Here is a 21,413-nt window from a genome sequence, read left to right on the forward strand (position 1 = left end):
TGCAACCTACCGTGCTTAGTCTTCCTCTAATCACGAAATGGTAGAGTAAATGGCAGTAAGATTTAGCACTAGCTGATCAAGAAGAGTTCGGATTTGTTGCTATCTGGTTCGGTCCCGTGCACTATCTAGCGGCCAGCGTACGACAACGTTTTGCTGCCGCATCCTCGTATAGGCAAGGGACTACACGAACTACAGTATGACTGGCACGTCCTTGGAGTACACTGTAGGGCGTCCAGTCCCTTTCAAACTCACACTGCATGTGAGAAGAGAAGATGAATGGAAACCCTATCCCTTGCTCTAACTACCAGGCATGGCTCAAGCCATTTCAGGCCTCCTATAAGCCAAAGGTGATATTTCACCGGGTGATAAAAGACATCTACACCATACATTCTGGTAGTAATGCAAAAAAGTATGCCCAAAAATTTCATTGAGGTCCTCATGATACAACTGTGACCTACATTATAATGAAGGTCACAGTCCTACATTTATAAATATTGATAGCTTCTTGTTTCCGTTTCTCTAATGAGAAGAAAATAATTTGTAGGTATATGAAGTTTACGTTGCGGCAGTATATTCATAGAATCATCTGTGGTAAAGTATTCCAGTTGAGAAAAGCGTTGTTACTGACATCGCTGTCGCTTCAGTTAAATGAAACATTTGACACCTGCTCAAATTCAAATAAGATGGCTATATTTCTTTGAGGATGCTTAAATTGAAGCTGAACAGAGATCAGTCGAACAGATGTAAAGAGCGTAGACATATGATAGAGTTTACATAACTGGGTAAATATATACTCTGGTAAATGAGAAAAAAAAACACTACTTAGCATTTTCAAAATACAAACTGATAAAGACTTCTATCTCTTTCTGTTCAGTTGGGATAAAATCTGCATTTCGATAAGCGTGACAGAACACTATTTACATTTTAAAAATACTTGATAACAAATTGAGATATCAGCATCTAAACCAAAAAGGAAAGATGAGATGGTGCATTTTTATTTTCAGAAAGGAAAAAAGCAATGCTCATGTGTTTCTAATAGTAAATGTCGGCAGTTGTGATTCTTCAGCATAGTAATGGAGAAAATTGCTGAATTTCTCCACACAGGGTGACGTCACATTCACCTATAACAGTATTTGCTATTAAGGTGCGTAAAGAACTATATTCGTAGTGTTGTGTGAGCTATTTGGCAGCGCTAAATATAGCCTTAAAGCGTTATGATGCTTAATGCATTCTATTATTATTATTATCACCACTTTAATAATGTGTATTTAGATAAGAGATGCAATGTATAAACGTAATCTCTATATTTATCTTTAGAATTTATAGTAAACATCGTAATATCTAAGTGGCATCTAGAGCAGGGGTGCTCAACCTTTTCCAGTGGCGTACCACTATATTTAATTCAAGATATTAGATGTACCAGTAAGGCACATCTAATATCTTTTCCTCTGGTACTCGCACAGTGGTACGAGTACCAGAGAATCCCTGATCTAGAGAATCATTAACCAGTTCTGTTACCATCTCACAAATGGCAGTCGAGTTCCAGTATTCGTTGAATCAGGCTGAGTTTATTATCTATCGTTTTTGTGATAGGAAGAGGTGGAGTTCTGTGTTTCAATTTCTTACGTATCCGCATGAGGAGTCACTCATGACTCAATGACTCAATGAGTAATGACTTGCAGTTCACTTGCTTCATAATCGTGGTTTCTTTGGTATAATCTAAACAGTATTTAAATGCTTTCCTGAGATCTATTTTTCGCCATCATAAAATAAAAATAAGGAAGTCGAAATATATATATATATAATAAATTAATATTAAACAATATATTAAAAATGAAGTAAAATAAGGGAATACTTACTGGTTTTCTTCTTCTGTCGTTTTTTCCATTTGTTAAATTAATATTAAAAGGAGCTTAATGGTATTGATTATCGCCTGTTAACACTCGGTAAGTATTATCGTCCTGTACTCAGCAAAATCTCACTGCTGTCTTGGGAATGCGCTCGGGACAACGGCAACGTCCACACGGTGCAAACGTGTCTGTGTTCCCCCGCCCCACACTTTCAGTATTAGTTATCAATCATGTGACTGCATTGATAGCCGTCCGTGTAATCTGTGAAACAACATCTTTATCTCATCAACTTCTCGCAAACGATTCGTTCGGTGTTTATTGCATTCTGCAAATGCAGCTCCTACAAACTGATTAATGTGAACTGCTGACGGCCTGTTCGTCTTAAAATAAGCATCACGACATTGTGATGCTTATTTTAAGATGAACAGCTATCACAGCTAACGAAGCAATGTAAAAAGGATAACTATATGATGAAAAACTGTCTAACATTTTCGTTATCAGTTTCAAATCATTAAGATGAGGAAATTTTTATTGATGGTACAGTGATCTTCTATCATTAATATGCGATCTTAATTATCACTTTTCGTAACCGTACCAGCCAGTTATTATTATTATTATTATTTATTCACATAATTGATACACAGTCAAAACAAGATTTAAACAACAATTTGGCTAGCAGTGGCATAGCTAGGGGGGAGGGGTGCGGAGGGGGTGGTCCTCCCTGGGCGGCACTTTAAACCTTTTTGAACTTTTGCAGTTAATTCTAAAATACAGTCTCGAGAACTCAGGTCCAAATATTGTAATACTACTGCGAATTTTCCTCACAATTGCTGTAAGTGTTGCTCGTTGTGAGAGGAGTTTTTCTAAATTAAAATTAATTAAGAATTACTTACATTACTATGAAATAGACAGGGATCGCCGCTCCGGACAGCAACAGCTCTAGCTACACCACTCTTGACTGGAGTAAAACTCGGACTCGTGATGAATGGTAAAGCTGGTGAAAGTCTTGATCATTATGCAGAATGAATACTCGCCGAAATTAAGTCATAGCTCTTTTTGCAATGCCGATGACCTGGTATAGTATAGTACATGATCTAACTAGAAAATTATATTTGCTTTCAAACACTAATGTTGTACTTATTCTTTCACTTCGGGCACATTTTTAAAATGGATACCACACGGCGGTAACTTTGCTAATAGAAGTCCTAAGCGTCGTCTGCTTTCGTTTTCACGACTGCCGCGCCTCCTCGCCACCAATACACAGTTTAAAGAGAATTCGCAAGTCGTTGTAACAAAAATCCTTACAACTGGTGATACAGAACAATTCAGATTCTACCTGAGAATCTAAGCATAGTACGTCAGGTAGCGTCGTAAAATATGGACTCTTCCAAGTAATGCTGTTTTTATAGGTCATATGGGATCACTTCGTTGATGTTTAATTGCTGTAAATAGTTGGAGAGCTTCATTGAAATTGCGCCCAGTGCACCGATAACTATTGAGATAACTTTAGTGTGTTCAATAACATGAATGGTGAAGGCTAATCCTACTCTCTTCATAAAAGCTGAACCAAGACCGGCTAACTTGGCTATGGCTGAGGGAGATCCTTAAGCTCTTCACCTCGTCGATGGGAATCGAACCTAGGACACGCTTTCTCCAGGCATATGGTTGTGAAACGCATAGCCACTAGGCTAACCGCGCAGACAATAATGAAGTTACAGATATTAAAAAAAGTATATGAATTTGTATCCCAAGAAAAAAATATTGAAAAGAAATAATGTGCCTTAATCTGCGTACAGTACAATGTACAGAGCATCAAGTATAATATGCATTAATTGTAAATATGTAAATACTCTGTACGATGAAAATAGAAAATTTGTTATTTTATACATAATGTGTAAACATGCAAAAAAAATGTCTGTAATAATCATATGTAATTTATCTGATACATTATCATATTATTAAAGGGATAAAAATCCTATGTTTTTATATAGCCAGTAAGTGAAACTCAAGATCGAGAACTACGATCTATGAGTTTCAATGCCGAAAAACTATCGGCGAAGGCAATTCGAAGCAAAGGTGAAGCATACTGGCTATATAAAAACATAGGATTTTTATCCCTTTAAAAACTATTAAGTTGCCAGAAAACTAGCCATTTGGCTTTTCATTTTAATTACAAAATATAAGCACACCTTTATGGCATTCGTATAGTGAAGGTATGTAAGTTCTTTTCACTAAGTTTTGATATCTTCCAGGTCTACCTACTCACTTATGAGACCTCAAAAAAAGGTTGAAACTGGTCTGGGTAGTAACCTCTCCTCATAATAATGTAATGACAGTATTACATCTCCTAGGAGCTGTGTTTTACATTATGAGAGAATATCAAGAATAGTGAGGGAGCTTGCTCCATCTTTGCTTCGAATTGCCTTCGCCGATAGTTTTTCAGCATTGAAACTCATAGATCGTAGTTCTGATCTTGAGTTTCACTTACTGGCTATATAACAACATAGGATTTTTATCCCTTTAATAACTATTAAGTTGCCAGAAAACTAGCCATTTGGCTTTTCCTTTTAATTACATTATCATATTATTATTATTATTATCCATTATTCAAAAATTCCGTGTAATCTTCATTGTTAATATTAGAAGAACACGTGTTGTAAATATAGATGCAAAAAGTATTATTATCAAAATTTTAATTGAAATACAATGAAGAAAATGAATCACATATGCAGCACTTAGTGTTAAATTTTGTAAAAATTACAAGTTGGAATGTCACTAAAGATGATTATTGTAATTGTGTAAATATTTCAGAAATCAATAAAAGAAAAAAAAAGGAGAGAAGGAAGTCAGTTATGGAGATGGAGTTATCAGGCCTATATATATAAATTATTATTATTATTCAGCACTTAGTTGCAGTACTTTGTAAAATAACATGTTGGAAAGTCACTTACGACGATTATTGTATATAAATAAATATTTTGAAATAAAAAAAAGTATTATTATCATTATTTTGAGGAATGATGGGGGTTTTAGAAGAGGTGTTAATACCATAGACTAGGATAAGGCGAATGGGGTGAATGTACGACAGCCATATCATCAGTCACGCAATAATAGCCAGAAGAAGATCGTATTCATCGCAGCACATTGACCAGCATGTGATTAACCCGTCTTGTTAGATACCTACATAACTGATAATGTACCTCGTTTTTAATCATCTAACTATCATTGCTAAATCATAAATTGCCATATTTTCTTTGTTTTTGATACTTAGATGGGAGATAAATTTCATGATCCTGCTTACTGGAGGCATGAAGTGGCTTGAAAAAGTTCCATGTTTGGTCTCTAGAGCAGCATTTCCGAACGTGGTAAAAAATTTAATTAAAAATACAAAAATATATATGTAAAACTGGTAAAAATGGGGGGAAGATACATATAGTACGGTTAGTCCTATCACAATACATGTGTATCATAGGTTTGCAATTAACCTTTCGTGAGTGGAAACCACATAAAAAATATGTTTTGACTTTAGGTTTACTCAAATGTCCTGAATCGGAATATAAAATGAATAAAAATTAAAATGGAATTATTTCCACTCTTTATATATATGCTGCGAGCTTTTCATCCACTCCTCGCATATCCATAATTTCTTTATTGCTAATGTTGAGTACGGTTGTGCTTTCTCACACCTCCCAATTCTTCCTAATTGTTACTCCATGGAGAATGAGACAAATACAGTATCTTCTGTTCATTTATTCGTCATCGTTTAATTTTACTTTTTAAATAGCATTAAATGATCTCCAGTAATCACTTTATTGTATCAGTCTATTACTGTCGATTTTGTTTTTAACAGATAACATTGTTCAATCAGATTAACCTTCGATGGGATGAGTTATAGACATTTGACGTCAAACACCTCCTCTCGCCACTTTTCGTGATTTGACTACAAGATTATTGACATGGCGATAATCTCCTCGTGTTCGTTTCATTTATATTTATCTTGCCTTATTCTTTATTTTGTCTAAACGGTAAAGACAACGTCTAAATAATACGTACCTTAAGTTGGAGAAAACAAAAATTGTGCAATACAACGATAGGCGAACTAAAATTAGTTCGCCTATCGTTACATTGCCTAAGAACCGGGTTCTTAGGCAATAATATACTTATTTCCTGCAAGTTAGAAATTACCATTCTCATTAGTTCGATTTGATTTTGGTTAGAATTACGGATGAACCCACTACGATGGGTCAATATTGCATATGGCCTTTTAGCCACATGCATTATGCAGTAGGTTTTGTGGAAGAAAAGTCCCCAGTTTCCAGGGAAAGAAAAAGAATCTTCTGCTTCCGTATGAGATAAAGTCCTTGCATCTAGATGGGATTCAGTTTTAGTCATTCAACTGAATTACAAATGGCGCTTCATCGCTACTGCCCCTTTTGAAATGATAGTGAGGCATTCAGGTAATCTTATGCGTCCAAAGCATTTATTATTATTATTATTATTATTATTATTATTATTATTATTATTATTATTATTATTATTATTATTATTATTATTATTATTATTAGTTGACACCTCCAGGGAGTCCGAAGACTCATCGAGGGAGGGTTCTACGCAGACTTCACCAACTACAACGAACCGCAACTACACCAGCGCCATCTACCGCCCACTACTAGTATTTGATTTGATAATTAATCCAATTTTTTACAGAAAGACTTAAACTCAAAGTTTCAGACTAGAAACGTAAGATGGAAATTATTCGAACTTTCGTTTGGTTTGGTTTGGTACAGAGAGAGAGAGAGAGAGAGAGAGAGGAATATGCGAATTATTCTCATTTTAAAATTTAATGGAAAAAAACACGCACAGTACATATAAGTAATTAAACACGTGATTAAAATGGCAAAAACACATAAATTTGTCACAAAATAATAAGTGGAAAAGGTCAGACTCAGGGGCGGCTCGTGCATAGGCATTGCGGAACTGTAGCATCCCCAATTTTTCTCGATTCATAAATATATTTATTAATTTATTTATATTTGCTTGTAATATTTAATTTTGCCATCAACAATACTAAACAATTCTCTTATTTTGTACAAAAAATAATAAAAATCCATCTTGTAGCACTTAGGAGGGCGATGGACGCTAGCAGCACTGTGGTAAACATATTAAAATATGTTTACCACAGTGTCATATTGCTACGCGCGCAAGCATATGCACGTCATAATGAGATACAAGCTATTAGCGTAATCCGGCATTGTCCGTCGCGCAGTTCCACTGTTGTTTATATGCAGTTTATGCCGGTAGTGGAGCTTATCGTGTTTACTCCAAATATTTGGACATTACAATTAAAGGATTTAATTGTAATGTCCAAAAATTGTAAACCCATTCCTTTAATTACAAATAAAGGAATGGATTTTTAAGTAATTTTGAATTATACTTTTGCCTTATAATTTTACCAATAATAAACATATATTTTCATGAAACAAAACAAGAAGGATATATTTTATTTTTAAGTAATTTTGAATTATACCAAACTGTATAATTTTATCGATAATGAACAATAATTTTTCATGTTTAATTTTATTTTAATTTTTACCATAATTTTGATATTTTATCCAAACATACACTGTACTTACAGTCTGTATGTATATTTCGAAAGTTGCAGCACCCCCACGATTTCAAGCCACGAGCCGCCTCTGATCAGACTGAAAGCCTAAAGTCTTGTGAGGGGGATGCCCTCTAGGGGCGCTGACTCTCCTCAACTATGTTGGGCAGGAGGCCTAAGAATTAAAGTTTCTCAAATCTTGAGAAGTTTAATTCAACTATATTTATTAAGATTAGTTTTATTTATTTTTTAATCTGCTGCGGATATAAAAAAAAAGTCTCAAATTTTCATTTTTTGTGGTGAAGCATTGTAGTTTTTTTTTTTTTTTTTTTTCATTTGATTCTGTGCAAGATGTGCAAGGCATGGTCAACAAACCATGACTGACCATATATATGGCAATACATGTATTTTTTATGTTTTTCTAGGCGGATGTTAGCAGATCTCCCAGTTTCAGCATAATAAGATACATTGCAGGAACAAGGAACTTTGTAGACACCTAGAACAAAGAGAGAAGGTAGAGAGGGATATCCATGGGATAGCGGATGAGGGTAGCTTGCTTCAAATAAGGTTTGAATGTGGTGCAGATAATGTACTTTTTTAGAATTCTGACTATTTTTTTCTGTGGTGCCCCGAACATCAAGAACAGTGACGGCATTACTATTGTCATGCTATCATTGTTTTATAGCTACTATAATAATGATAGCATTACAATACATATATCGAAAGGGATGTGAGGAGATGGGAGTAACAGTTAATTTGCTGGTTGTAGCCATTAGGCAGGAAAGTCTGGCGAATAATGAAGGTTTCATCTGCAAGTTTAGCCTTGGTAAAACAGAGATTGGAGGCTCTATTAACATGGGTTGTTATTTTCTTTTTCTATAGTGAACTGGCTAAGGGGGTGCTGCATGTTGAGATGGAGGAGGAGGGAGTGTAATGTGTCTGAGCCATGTGGCCAAATAGAGAACCCATCATCCATGTGTCTTATCCAGATAAAAGGTTTGAGAATAGCAGTATTGAGAGCATGTTTTTTTAATGCTCCATATAATTTATGATTTATTATTATTACGTGACACCTTCAGGGAGTCCAAAGACTCATCGAGGGAGGGCACCTACTCTGTAGCTCTCTGTCTCCACCACTCAAATCCAACAACTACAACAATAATAATTGGCTAGAAGGGAGAGAGGGGGAAGAGTCCGTGTCCATACCCTCAATCTGTTTATAAATGGTATCTTTCCAAGTGTAGTAGTAAGAAGGAATGGAAAAATTAAATAGATCGGTGATATCCGGAGAGAGAACGCATTTTTAGTAAATTTAAAATTTCAGAAAGAGGGATATTGGTAAAAAGGAAGGTGACATCCAAGCTTATCATGATTATCTAAAATTAAATTTTGGATTAAAGATTTGAAGGGAAAGGAAGTTTTAATAAATGAGGAAGAATGACCTGTGTAAGTGGAGTTAAGGATTTAGCTAACTGAAAACAAGGGGAGTCAGTAGCATCTAATATGGGATGGAGAGAGTTATTGGGTTTATGAATTTCTGGCAAGTCGCATATTCGATCAATAGTCGATCATGCGAATTATCTCATCTAACTTAATAAAAGAATAGCAACAGGGCTGTTCTCTAGCCGACCCGGAAGATTAAAATGATTTCAAACTATCATTCCATCTAGCTGCCAGTCTTCAGGATAAAGATTTTAATTTGGATCCTCAAATAAAAAAAAATGAGGGGGTGAGGGTTGCTCTCCATGATGTTTGACGTAATTGGCGTCAATCCTCTAATATTAGCAAAGCCATTGTATTGACAGAATGATACAATTCATCTACTACTCTCACATCTCAATTTCCACCAACCAATCTGCACTGGTTCACTTCAAAGTATCTTTATCTATTTTGATGGTTTATTTCGATGTCTGATAGTGTTCAATGCCACTTGGAGAGGGATGTATTCATGGCTGCTAATAGGTCCATCATTGTGCAGATGTAAATCAAATTGACTGGTCTCCTACGAGATTCAGCATATGGCTGAATTTTGTGTCCTGAATATCATTTTTTTTTGTCCTGAACATCGGTATATCAGCGTTTTAACCATCCAAGTTTCCATCCACTTTCAATTCTCATCAGTCCAAGATGGGTACGCTATTTATTGGTTTTAGGCAATTAATGTAACCGAGCTTGCCATTCCTCTGCTGCATCCCCTAAGAACAAGTGGGTGATCAAAATTAAATATCCCTGTTTGAGGCTTTGTGGAGCGACATTCCAATGATCCAAATGTTGCGATATGTTATAGGAATACATGGTGCGTAATGCGAAAGCAATAATTGAGTGGTGAAAAAAAAAAAAAAAAAAAAAAAAAACGTAGTTCCAGAATTCACCACCAGGGAAGTTGTAAAGACCAAATGCAGGGAATTTGCATATCGTATAACTCGGCAGGTGCCAGAGGAGGGTTTAAAAAGACGTATTTTTTAAATGTGCTCAACGATTAATGATTAGTCGTTTTGAAGAAATGGGATCGGTTTAGTTAGACCTGACAGAGGTCGCAAACCAATCAGTTCACTACGAGTAAGTGAAGTTCAGTGGCGGCCGATGAAAATTTTAAGTGGGGGTGCTGCATATACAAAATAAAAAAATAAATAAAAATAAATTATTTTTTTCCTAATCAGTAACGAATTTATTAATAAATAAATTGACATATTAAAAAATTGCTTTATTAAAAATATTTCACTCTCACGAACAAACATCAATAAAAAAAGTTTTGTATCTCACAAAAATAACGCGCAAGCATACGATACACTGCTCAAACAAGCAGTGTCGGAATGACTTGTAACGTGCAATCACGAGCGCAAACGAATATCGGCGAGACTGGCTGCGATTGGTCGAACGTGATAATATCGACACTGCGTTAGATCGCAGTGCATTTGTTGCGTAATCTAAAGCGTTAATCGAACAATTCCAATTATTAACTATTCAATCAATGTCAAAACATAAGCTGTAACCTTTAACATGTTGTATTGCATTTATATAACATTGTAAGCATTGTTATTATTTATAAACACTAACGAAATTTAATTTTTTTTTATTTTTCCTTGCGGGTGCTGCAGTGTCGTAGTGCTTATGTACGGGCTGCCACTGGTGAAGTTGCTACTGCCACCATGAATAACAGCGTTGGTTCATGCAGTGTACGTGTATAAAGGCACAAGGATGTCCCTTACACAGTTGTGTAGAAAATTTTAAGGAAGAATCTGCATTTCTACCCATTCAAGATAACTCTGACACAAGAGTTGCACTTAGGACCAGCTGTGTTGTGTCATTGAACACAGTGTGGAAAGGATGCAGTGTGTGTGTGTGTGTGTGTGTGTGTGTGTGTGTGTGTGTGTGTGTGTGTGTGTGTGTGTGTGTGTGTGTGTGTGTGTGTGTGTGTGTGTGTGTGTGTGTGTGTGTGTGTGTGTGTGTGTGTGTGTGTGTCGGATATCGGGAAGGGCAGCACATTGAACGGTACAGCCCGTGAATGCATAAAGGAAGTGAATAAAAATGTATTTATGCTTATGTCGCTTTTCTCCTTCTTACACACAGAAAAATTGCTACATTTGCATTGGCTACATCGCACAGCGCTCTCTAGTGGTGAATTATGGGACTACTCTTTTTTTTCTCAGATATATTCTGCATTTCCGTTACGATCAGAGAGTAAAGAGATAAGAAAAGTTTGTTAGATCGTACTTCATAATAGGGAAAAAATAGTATTAATCATAATATGAATGCTATGCCTCGATAATGTCAATAATTCAAAATAACTAGTTTCTCTTTCCCCTCAAGAATTTCGCTCAAAAGACGTTACTTCACCTCTGATCGGCTGTTAACCTTATACAAATCATAAATCCGCCCAGCCTATTGAATATTGCTCTCACATTTGGAGTGAGAGCCCCTAAAAGCTCCTTCAGAATGCTTGACTCAATACAGAAGAGAGCAATTAGACTTATTAATGATCCATCTCTTACAAACTCATTCCTCCCACTTTCGCACAGACATTTGGTTTCTGCGAACGTTCTCTCACAAAGTATTTTATAGCTTATCTATACCTTCAAAACTAATTTTAAATATAATATTTGAGATTATTAGGTTTAGGTGATTTTAATGACGAAAACAAGCATGGCTATACTTCTGCATATATTTAAAAATATTATTTTAGAAAAATGATCTTACAAGATATGTAAAAATGAGAAAATTCCAAAAAAGCTTGAAGCGCTGCAAAATACGTGTGGCTACTTTATTTATCAATTTAGCAGTAGCTTCGAATTGTTTCCATTCCATCCTACATCTTGCCTGAACTCGTAAGTGTTCGCTTTGTTTAATATATGTGAGTATTCTATTTTTAACATTAAACCAGTTTCGTTTAGTAGCGTGCAGCTAAAAATTGGTCATTCTTTGAGCAAAAATGAAAACCACTTCAAGGATTATCAAAAAAGGCTTTTCTTTTTTTTTTAAGACGTCAATTATTTAGACTGGACGTCATACACTTCACATTGAGGCAGTTTATTTATGGATTGTTAGATGGTTGAGGCTAACACTGAGATATGAATAGTTATCACGTGACAGATAAATATATGAACAATGATTTATTTTTAAACTATTGATATAACTAAAGTTACAGATAGGACCTACATTTCCATACTCAGTGAAAATGCCTCAAGTGAACAATTTAGTCTCGGATATAAAACACGAAAAAAAAAAGGAAAATATATATATATAAATCAAATATTAAAATTATTTTAAGCTCAGTAATTAAAAGCCAGTAATGAGTTAAATGAGAATGTGAGCTTTATGGATCATAACACGAAATAACATTTGAAATGATAGCGATAAAAAAAAATTAAGGTAAATTAAATTAATAAAAGAAGAAATGTCAGAAACTAATATTATTTTTTAATAGCTACCCCAACTGTTCCTCCGAAAAAATAAGTGAGAGTTGCTTCTGCCATCACCACACTCCACCAGGCAGCATAGTAGCTAGGACAAAACGAAGGATCTTTTATCTGTCCATTTATCCGTACGCAAGTTATTTGCATAGTCACGAAAAAGGCAAAAATGTGTCCATATTATATATTGTATAACTCCACTTCGCATGCCATTTAATAAAATTCGAGACTTAAGGTGCACGGAAGATGTCCATATAACTACATTTTGTTTGAAATGAGCCATTTTTACAGGCAAAATATTTCGAACTCATACAGCTGAATGACGTTGGATGAATTTGGCATTGTTGATCTCCATGAAATTTTGCAAAATCGTTCAGATTTTGTTTTCAGTGGGAATATTCGTTGCTTCGACATTAGGCAATGCAAAATATATGTCTAGACAGAGTCGGATTTAAGGTTGTTGTTGTGGTAGTCCTAAGAAGTTATAACTTTTAGAAATCATCCTCTACTGAGTAAATTTTAGATAACCAATATTGATCTTTATGTGGTCTTTTTTTCAATTGAAGGCGTTAGCCAATATCATACGGGAGAAGCAGGGTTTTTTCTCCCAGAAACTCGGGTTTTTCATTTAACATACAGACAAATTGGCCTTGAGAACACACACAATTTACAGACAATTTAAAGTGGTGATACTGAGCAGCAGATGGAGATGAAGAGTTGTAGAGTAGATGCCCTCTCTCGGACTCCTTGGAGGTATCACAAAATAATAATAATAATAATTAAACTTGCGTGGATAATACTTTTTTAGCAGTTGGGTTGTTGGTTGTTAACAAATCTTGAAGTGCAGTCTAATAATAATTAATATTAAAATATTTAATTAATATTAATATCTCTCTGTTGTATTTCTTAAACCCTTTAATATGGATCTATTGGATATTTGAAACGTATAATAGAAAACATTGAAAGAAATAAAAAGTGGTTGTGGAACACGTTGATAGATAGTTCCAAATATTTGTAATGAAATAATGAGTGTGTCATTAATTTATTATAACGCAAGTGTTAAAAAAATACTTTTATAATTATAATTTATAATTAAATTTATAATTAAGTTTTAAATTAAACGTTTAAAATTTTAAACGTTTTTAATTTTAAACGTTTTTAAACGTTTTAAAAATTTTTAAATTTTAAATTTTTTAAAACGGATACGCCTGTGTTACTAAAATTTTAAAAGGTATACGCAGCCATGGAACCTTGAGGAACACTGATCTTAGAATATGTGGTTGATGAATAATTCTTCCGTTTTCGTTTTTATAACAAAACAATATGATATGACAATAATATTTTTTACACTATAATTGGACCATTTTCTTAATAAAACGATTCAAAATAATAATAATTTCTCTCTGATTTGATGAAATTTAATAAAATTTTATAATGGCATTCCAAATTCAGTTAATGCGATAATGAGTGATGTCACTACACAAGAATTCAATAACTAATTAAACATAATACATATTTTATGTAATTTTTTATTATTAACATAGAATTCAAAGTCAAACAGCTAAAACAGAAACCAGCAGATTCAGCAATGAAAACGCGTGGACTACACGTACATGATACAGAGTCACATGATACACAATTTATTTTATTTTGTTTTATTTACTATAAATAAATAAAAATCAATCCCTGAAGAAGAACCATTTCCCATTTAAGGGATAATTTTGATCGATTTATTGCTATTTAAATTGAATGATGTAGCAAGGTTTCACAGCTTCATTTATATAAGCGTTCTGTAAGATAATTACTTTTTATGAAGAATCTTAATTTCCTTTCTAATGATTTGATGTGTGGTGGAATAGCATGTTCCGCATGTCCCGATTGTTCTAGCTCATAGAATTTAATGTAGTCTAGATGTTCATCTCGACACACTGCCGTCGAACTACCTGTTTACTTCTAGGATTAGTATATACAAATTGTAGCATTCTCTTCTTTTTTTTTTGGCCATTCTCACATTAACTCTCCTCACGGGTACCTGCACACACACACACACACACACACACACACACGGACAGTTTCCACCCACTCACTCTTCTGTTTTGACTCTTCCAATAACTCTTTCATATCTTCTGTATGATAGCTTGCAATTCTCAGTTCTTTTGGTAAGAAACTTTGCTAACCCTTATATCCCTGCAACATCATATTTTAATCCCAGTCAAAAAATCAGGACTATTAAGGCTTTATTACATCATGTCCATACTTTATGTTCTACAGAAGATTTTTACTTCAGGAATTACATCAAATCAGCTTTGCTAAAAAATTATTTCGATTAGTCCTTTAATACCAAACGATTAACACAAAAGCATTTACTATTATAATATTAAAATAATAAATCATGCTTAATTTTTAATACCAAGTTTGGGTTAATTTTTTAAAAAAATTAAGTTTAGTTTTTAATTTACTTAATTTAAATTAAGTTTAATTAAAATTAAACTTCGTTTAACAGTAAAAAACCTTAAGAAATATTTTTCGACTACACTACGTACATTTTCAACGTTTTTCGTGTATTTTATAAAATTTTGATTTTATTCGGCAGATGGCAGCACTCCGTGACATATAACTGAACTCTTCGTGTTTATTACTTGAAATACAAATCATTGGAAGGGATATTATTATTATTATGTAACACCTCCAGGGAGTCCAAAGACTCATCGAGGGAGAGTGTTCCAACAGCATCGAACGATTGATCCCCTTCCAACTACTAACCGCGCTCAAACTTATGGCAGAAGCAAACTAAGAATATGCAGTCATTATATTATGTCTATCAACTGCGTGGATTTGCGATTTGTATTCGTTCTAAAAAAAAGCCTTGCGATTCACATATTAGATTGACTAACCCAATTCAGTTCAAAAGCATTCATAAATATCCCTTCTTAAAGGATATGTTAGCGCGTACAGAAACTGCTTTATATATTTAAGTAATTGATTATTATGAGTTGTACTCAAAGCACCGCTGTTTTGATATTCACTCCTAGAATGCAACCCGCTACCAACCTATGTTTTAAATTCTGATCACTATGAAAAACGAGGATTCACTAGGAAAAACCCACTTATAAATCGTGTGTGTGTGTGTGTGTGTGTGTGTGTGTGTGTGTGTGTGTGTGTGTGTGCGCTTTTTTTTTAATTTTTTTCGCACACTTATTGCTTATATGATTTCCACTAACGAAGCATTTCGCTGATTCTGCAATTATAAGGATATCATGTGCTATTTGCAAGAGCATTTCTGTTCGCCTATTCCATAATCATGTGTGAGAGTATGTGCGAACTTTGAATTCCTTCAGTTTGATATACGAAAGCATATTTTCTTTTTCTATCAAGTTGATATGTAGTCTCCGTTATTCATCTAATGTCCCAATCACGCTGAAATTTAATATTTTCTTTAAATATTGATATTAACAACCGAAGATTGTAGAATACCAATATTTAAAGTACCAATTGAAGAACAAACTGATTATATCAGCTAACAGAGAAACTAAAACATTTGCATCACTAATGATCTGAACGTGGAGACAAACTCTTTTACATATCCACTAGATCATCAAATAATCTATTTTTTTATTTTTTTGTTTTCCTCTCCAGTAACTATCCAAAGTATTGACAATCAACTTACATCCAAGATCTTTATTTTTAATTTAAACAAGAAAACAAAGCGCATATCATCACTGAGAAACTAACCGTAAGATTAGGTAAAGTTTAGTAACCAGATAACCATTATTTGAATTATCTACAGAGTACTTCGGATGAAATATAATTTTTCTTTAAAAAATATTACTATTACTATTACATATGGATACTTCCATGGAATCCGTAGACACATCGCGGGAAGTCAATTACATCAACATTAATCATCAATGTACCTGCATAATACTGGTCATATTTTGCTTGTAACTCACTCACAGACCAAGCGCCTACGACTGACTTTGGCAATTTATTCCACTCGTTCACCCCACTCCAATTAAAAAAAAAAAAAATCTTGTTCTCAAATCCTTACTAACCACATTCATACTTAATTTCCCATAGATGATTTCTAGGTTTCCTAACATTATTCATATACTGGAATATTTCCTCCATATCAATCCCATAAACCCCCTAAGTAACTTATATGTCTCTATCATATCCCCCCCTTAACCAGCCTGCAACTCCAAAATCTTCAAAATCCCCTCATATGGAGCATCACAAACACATCCACCATCTTGGTGACTCGCCTCTGAATCCGTTCCACTGGGTATCTACAAGAAAACGAGGCCTCCAGATATATGTGTAATAATCCAGATGAGGCCTGGATTTCTTGTAGGTGTGCAAGAAGTGGAACGGATTCAGAGGCGAGTGACCAAGATGGTGGATGGTCTTTGTGATGCTCCATATGAGGAGATTTTGAAGATTTTGAGGTTACAGAGGCTGGTTAGGAAGTTGAAGTTCAGGGGAATATTACGAAAGTGGCTAAAATAGCACACAGGATTACTTGCTTATCTCTGAATATCAAGGTGTTCTTCAATAATCAGATAATCCTGTGTGCTGTTTTAGCCACTTTTGTAATATGCCCCTGAACTTCAACTTCCTATCCACTATCACCTCCAAATCTCTGACGTCATCAATTTCCTGGAGGACAGTTCCATCGATATAGTACACAGCTGATAATATTTTCATCACAAAATGTGTAACCATACACTTTGCCACATTAAATTGACATCCGATCTCCTCTGCCCATACTACCAGTCTATGTAAATCATCCTATAGAATATCAACATAATCTTTATTGATTACTGCTTAGCCTAAGTATGCATCATCTGCAAACAACTGAATATTTCCCCTCAGATCATTCCTATATCATTAATGTAAAAATTAAATAGCAGTTACCCAGGTACAGAGCCCTGTGACATGTCACTAGTCACTGGCCTTGTACCGGACTGTGTACCTGTATAAACTACTATCTGAAATCTCTCCATCAACCAATCTCTTATCCAGAATGTTGTGTCTACTGCAGTATATCTAAAGTGAAACGGTGAACGGTTTTTATGCGAAGAAACGAATTTTCGTACAAAACATTTGTTGCTAGTTAACCAGTCATATGGTGCGCATTTCAGTAGGCTACTGACAGTAGCTCAGTGCCGACTATTATTTCCACTCTGTGTCGTGTTGTGTAATAATTTCTTGTGGGTATAAAATAGAAATGGAATCAAAAATTTAAAAAAAGTTATCCGACACACAAAATCGTAAGCGTCATGATGCGAAAGAAGCAGATATTAAGAAACAAACTGGGGCTTTTAATAAATTTGTTAAAATATTAAAATATTCTGATGAAGATTGTAACTAACTCGATACATCAGAAACCAGGTTGAGGGACCGTGCACATCATCCAGTTTTCATGAAAATACTATAGCAACTATTGAACAAGATAACAAGACGCATGATTTAAGTGAAAAACAGTTATGAGAAGGTTTATTTGTAGTTGATCGCGAAACTAACACATTGTTAGTCTCTGTAAATTTAGAAGATCCAGGTGAATGGGGAAATATTGATGAAAAAATTACGAATTGTTTTAATTGAAATGGGGCCTGTTCAAAAGAAAAATATAATATATCCCAGAGATACATATGGTCATAAATTTGCGACACATATTATAATAGAAAAATGGAAAACGGGGAGCTCGTGCCAAGAACATGGCTCATTTATTCCGAAACTTTAAATTCTGTTTTTTGCTTTTGTTGCAAATTTTTTGCACCTACTGAATCAAGTAGTCTTGTAGAAGGTTATAACGATTGGAGAAATGTAAGTACAACTTTGCATAGACATGAAACTAGTTTAACTCACATGAAAATTTTCTTAAAATGGAAGAAACTTGATAAAATTAAAAAAAAAAAAAAAAAAAAAATCTATAGATTGCCAGACTCAAAGCATGTGTTAAATGGAAAAGAAACATTGGTCGAGTGTTTTAGAATGCTTGATTTAAATTATAAAATTCCATGGTAGCCAAAATTTAGCTTTTAGTGGATCATTTGATAAGTTATACGAAAGGAATAACGGCAATTTTTTTAAATTAGTCGAACTGTTTGCGAAGTTTGATCCCGTTATGGAAAATTATGTTGCAAGTGTCCTACAACGAAACAATAGAGTACACTATTTGAGTAAAGACAGTCAAAATTAAATATTGGAAACTTTAAGTAATGCAATCAGGGATACAATTCTATTATCAATTCGAAAATCTAAATATTATTCCATAATTTTAGACTGCACAACTGATGCAAGTAAAACAGAACAAATGACCATTATTATTCGCTTTGTTTCCTGTGACAATGGAATTGTCAAGATCAGGGAAAACGTTTTTGGTTTTGCAGATATATCAGATTCCACAGGACGTGGTTTATGTGCAACAATAATGGAACAACTGGAAAAATGGAACATTACCATTGGAGACATGCGAGGTCAAGGGTATAACAATGGGGCAAAATATTGAAGGGAAAATATTGAAAAAAATATGAAAGAAAAAAGTATTGGCTCCAAACCTGGCTTTTGAACAAAAATCCTGGAGCTTTTTACGTGCCATGTGCTGCCTATATTCTAAATTTAATCATTAACGATGCAGCCAAAGTGAATGCAGATACAATTAGTTTCTTTGTAATTATTCAAGAAATATACAATTTCTTTTCATTCTCTCACAAACGTTGGTCAATCCTTTTAAAGTTCTTAAAAAATTTAACATTGAAACAGCCATCAGAAAAGCGATGGGAAAGTAAAATTAATGCAATCCGCCCTCTACGATATCAGTTAGGAGAAATTTACCATGCACTTTTTGAAATTTTAAATAATGAAAATTTTAATAAAGAAACTCAGCATGAAGCACAAACATTATGTGCTAAAATAAAGAACTACAAATTTATTTGCTCTCTTATAGCTTGGCATGATTTACTTAACCCTGTGAATAAAATAAACCCTTTGAGTAAAATGCTTCAAGACAAAAATATTAACATTACACTTGAAAAAGGGATTTTTATCCCCTTAATTTTAATTAAGGTCGCCAGAAAAATAGCCGTTTGACTTTTCATCTTAGTAACATTACACTTGCTTTAGAATCTATCGAAAACTTAAAAATATTCTTACAAGAGTATCAATCAGATACTCTTGTAAGAATTGTAAAAATTTTAAATGAGTTCTAAAAACGGCAAAAGAACTGAGAGAAGAGGTGGATGGAGAACAAGAATTTAAAACTGGTACGGAAGTTCGACGACGAAAGAAGACAAGACAATTTGATTACAAGCTTCATGACGAAACGCCACAATCGCCAGAAGATAAATTTAGAGCGGATGTGTTTTATACACTTCTAGACGTTGCAATGTGTTCTTTAATAGAACGTTTTGAACAACTAAAAATATATTATGATAATTTCAATTTCTTGTATAGATTACTACAAATTAATTACGAAGATTTACGAAAAAATTGGCTTTTAGAGATTCTTTTGAAGGACGGCGACAATAAAGACGTAAATGCAATAGAACTATATGACGAGTTATGTGCTTTCCGGGATATTTTTCGGAAGAATTATTTAAATATTCCAAATCCTTTCAATATTCTTAATTTTATTGTGTCCAATAATTTACCTTTCCCTAACTTTTCAATTGCTTTGAAATTATATATAATAGTGTGACGAGCGGTGAACGTTCCTTTTCCAAGTTGAAATTGATTAAAACCTACTTAAAAACAAGTATGTCACAAAAAAGGCTTGTTAGTTTGGCGTTAATAGCTATTGAAAATGATATATGTGCGGAATTAGACGTTAAGACCATTATTTCTAATTTTGTGAATATGAAATCAAAAACCCTAAAATTTTAATAAAAAAATTTTCAAGTATATTTATGTAATTTAATTTATTTTCTGTTATTATAAGTATGTTAATATAACTATTCAAAAAATGACATCTTTACATAATACTGTAAAAATTTTTTTTTTGAATACTTATATTAAATGTTCAAATTATTTCTGAATTATTTTATTATTTTCTCATCTATCTTGAGTTTCTTTTATTTTCCTTAAAGATAGTTCCACTTATAAAAATTATTAAAAAAATTTTACAAGTTACTAAGAATTTAGTAACTTGTAAAATGCAAGAATTTTTTAAACTTTAGTTCAAATAAATTTTAACTTTAATTAAAATTCATTTTAATTTTGTTAGCGATTCGGATCGGTGAGAAGGCTATAATCCCTGTATCATTATATTCAACGATTAAAGTGAAGTGGCTTTATCAAAATTTGCTTTAACTTTTGATAATTTTTTTGAATATACGGGTTTTTAACGATCCGGCCTAGTCAACATCCCCGGTTTGTTACGTTTAGCGAACTAACGTGTGGCTGTTCTGTCAAAATTTATTTAAGAAATTTCAAATAATTTAATTTTTTATTATCGTAAAAGAACCACACTCGCCCGGGTCGTTACAGGGGCGCTTAGGTAGACATTGCATGCGGACGGCAAATACCCTAGCGCCGGCAATGCTCTTATCAACATCACCAGTTTCATGTCCATAGCCATTTGATGTAATTTATATATATATATCAGGGTTTCAACTGCCTTTGAGAAGTCCAACAGTATCACTGTGTAGCCATTACTTTTATCCAACTCAGCTATTCACTTCATTATAAAAAAGTAAATCAATGAAGCATGACCTACCCTTGAAAAACCATGCCTCCCCCATACAGTATCCCATTCCTATACAATGGAATTATTTTCCCTTCCTTCGTTTCATTCCCATGGGAATCTACCTGAACTGAGACTCAATTAAACAATCCAGCCAAACGCCCTACCAATTCCCTAGCGGATTTTTGTAATACACAAGCTGATATCCGTCCTAAATAATAGCAATATTCACATCTAAATTCTGTAATATCCTATGTACCTGAACTACCTCTGCCCATACGTCCACTTAACCATATGATTCTGCCTTCCTTACCATGGCAACCACTCTTCTGGCTGTTGTCATGGGCTTACTGCAATCCACATGCTTC

General features: G+C 33.9%; 1 protein-coding gene across 1 annotated transcript in view; it reads right to left on the reverse strand.

The window, feature by feature from the left end:
• LOC150100670 (P protein-like) overlaps nt 1-2,041 on the reverse strand; it is a 76,970-nt gene extending 74,929 nt beyond the window's left edge. The window contains exon 1 of the mRNA XM_090401069.1: nt 1,860-2,041. Coding sequence (XP_090257195.1) covers nt 1,860-1,888 — 29 coding nt within the window. The 5' untranslated portion in view covers nt 1,889-2,041. The remainder of the gene's footprint in view (nt 1-1,859) is intronic.
• Nucleotides 2,042-21,413: the final 19,372 nt, after the last annotated feature.

Source organism: Typopeltis vanoorti, chromosome 12, assembly GCF_054136105.1.
Source record: "Typopeltis vanoorti isolate ZY-2024b chromosome 12, IOZ_Tvanoo_1.0, whole genome shotgun sequence".
In the NCBI taxonomy this organism is placed as follows: Eukaryota; Metazoa; Arthropoda; class Arachnida; order Uropygi; family Thelyphonidae; genus Typopeltis; species Typopeltis vanoorti.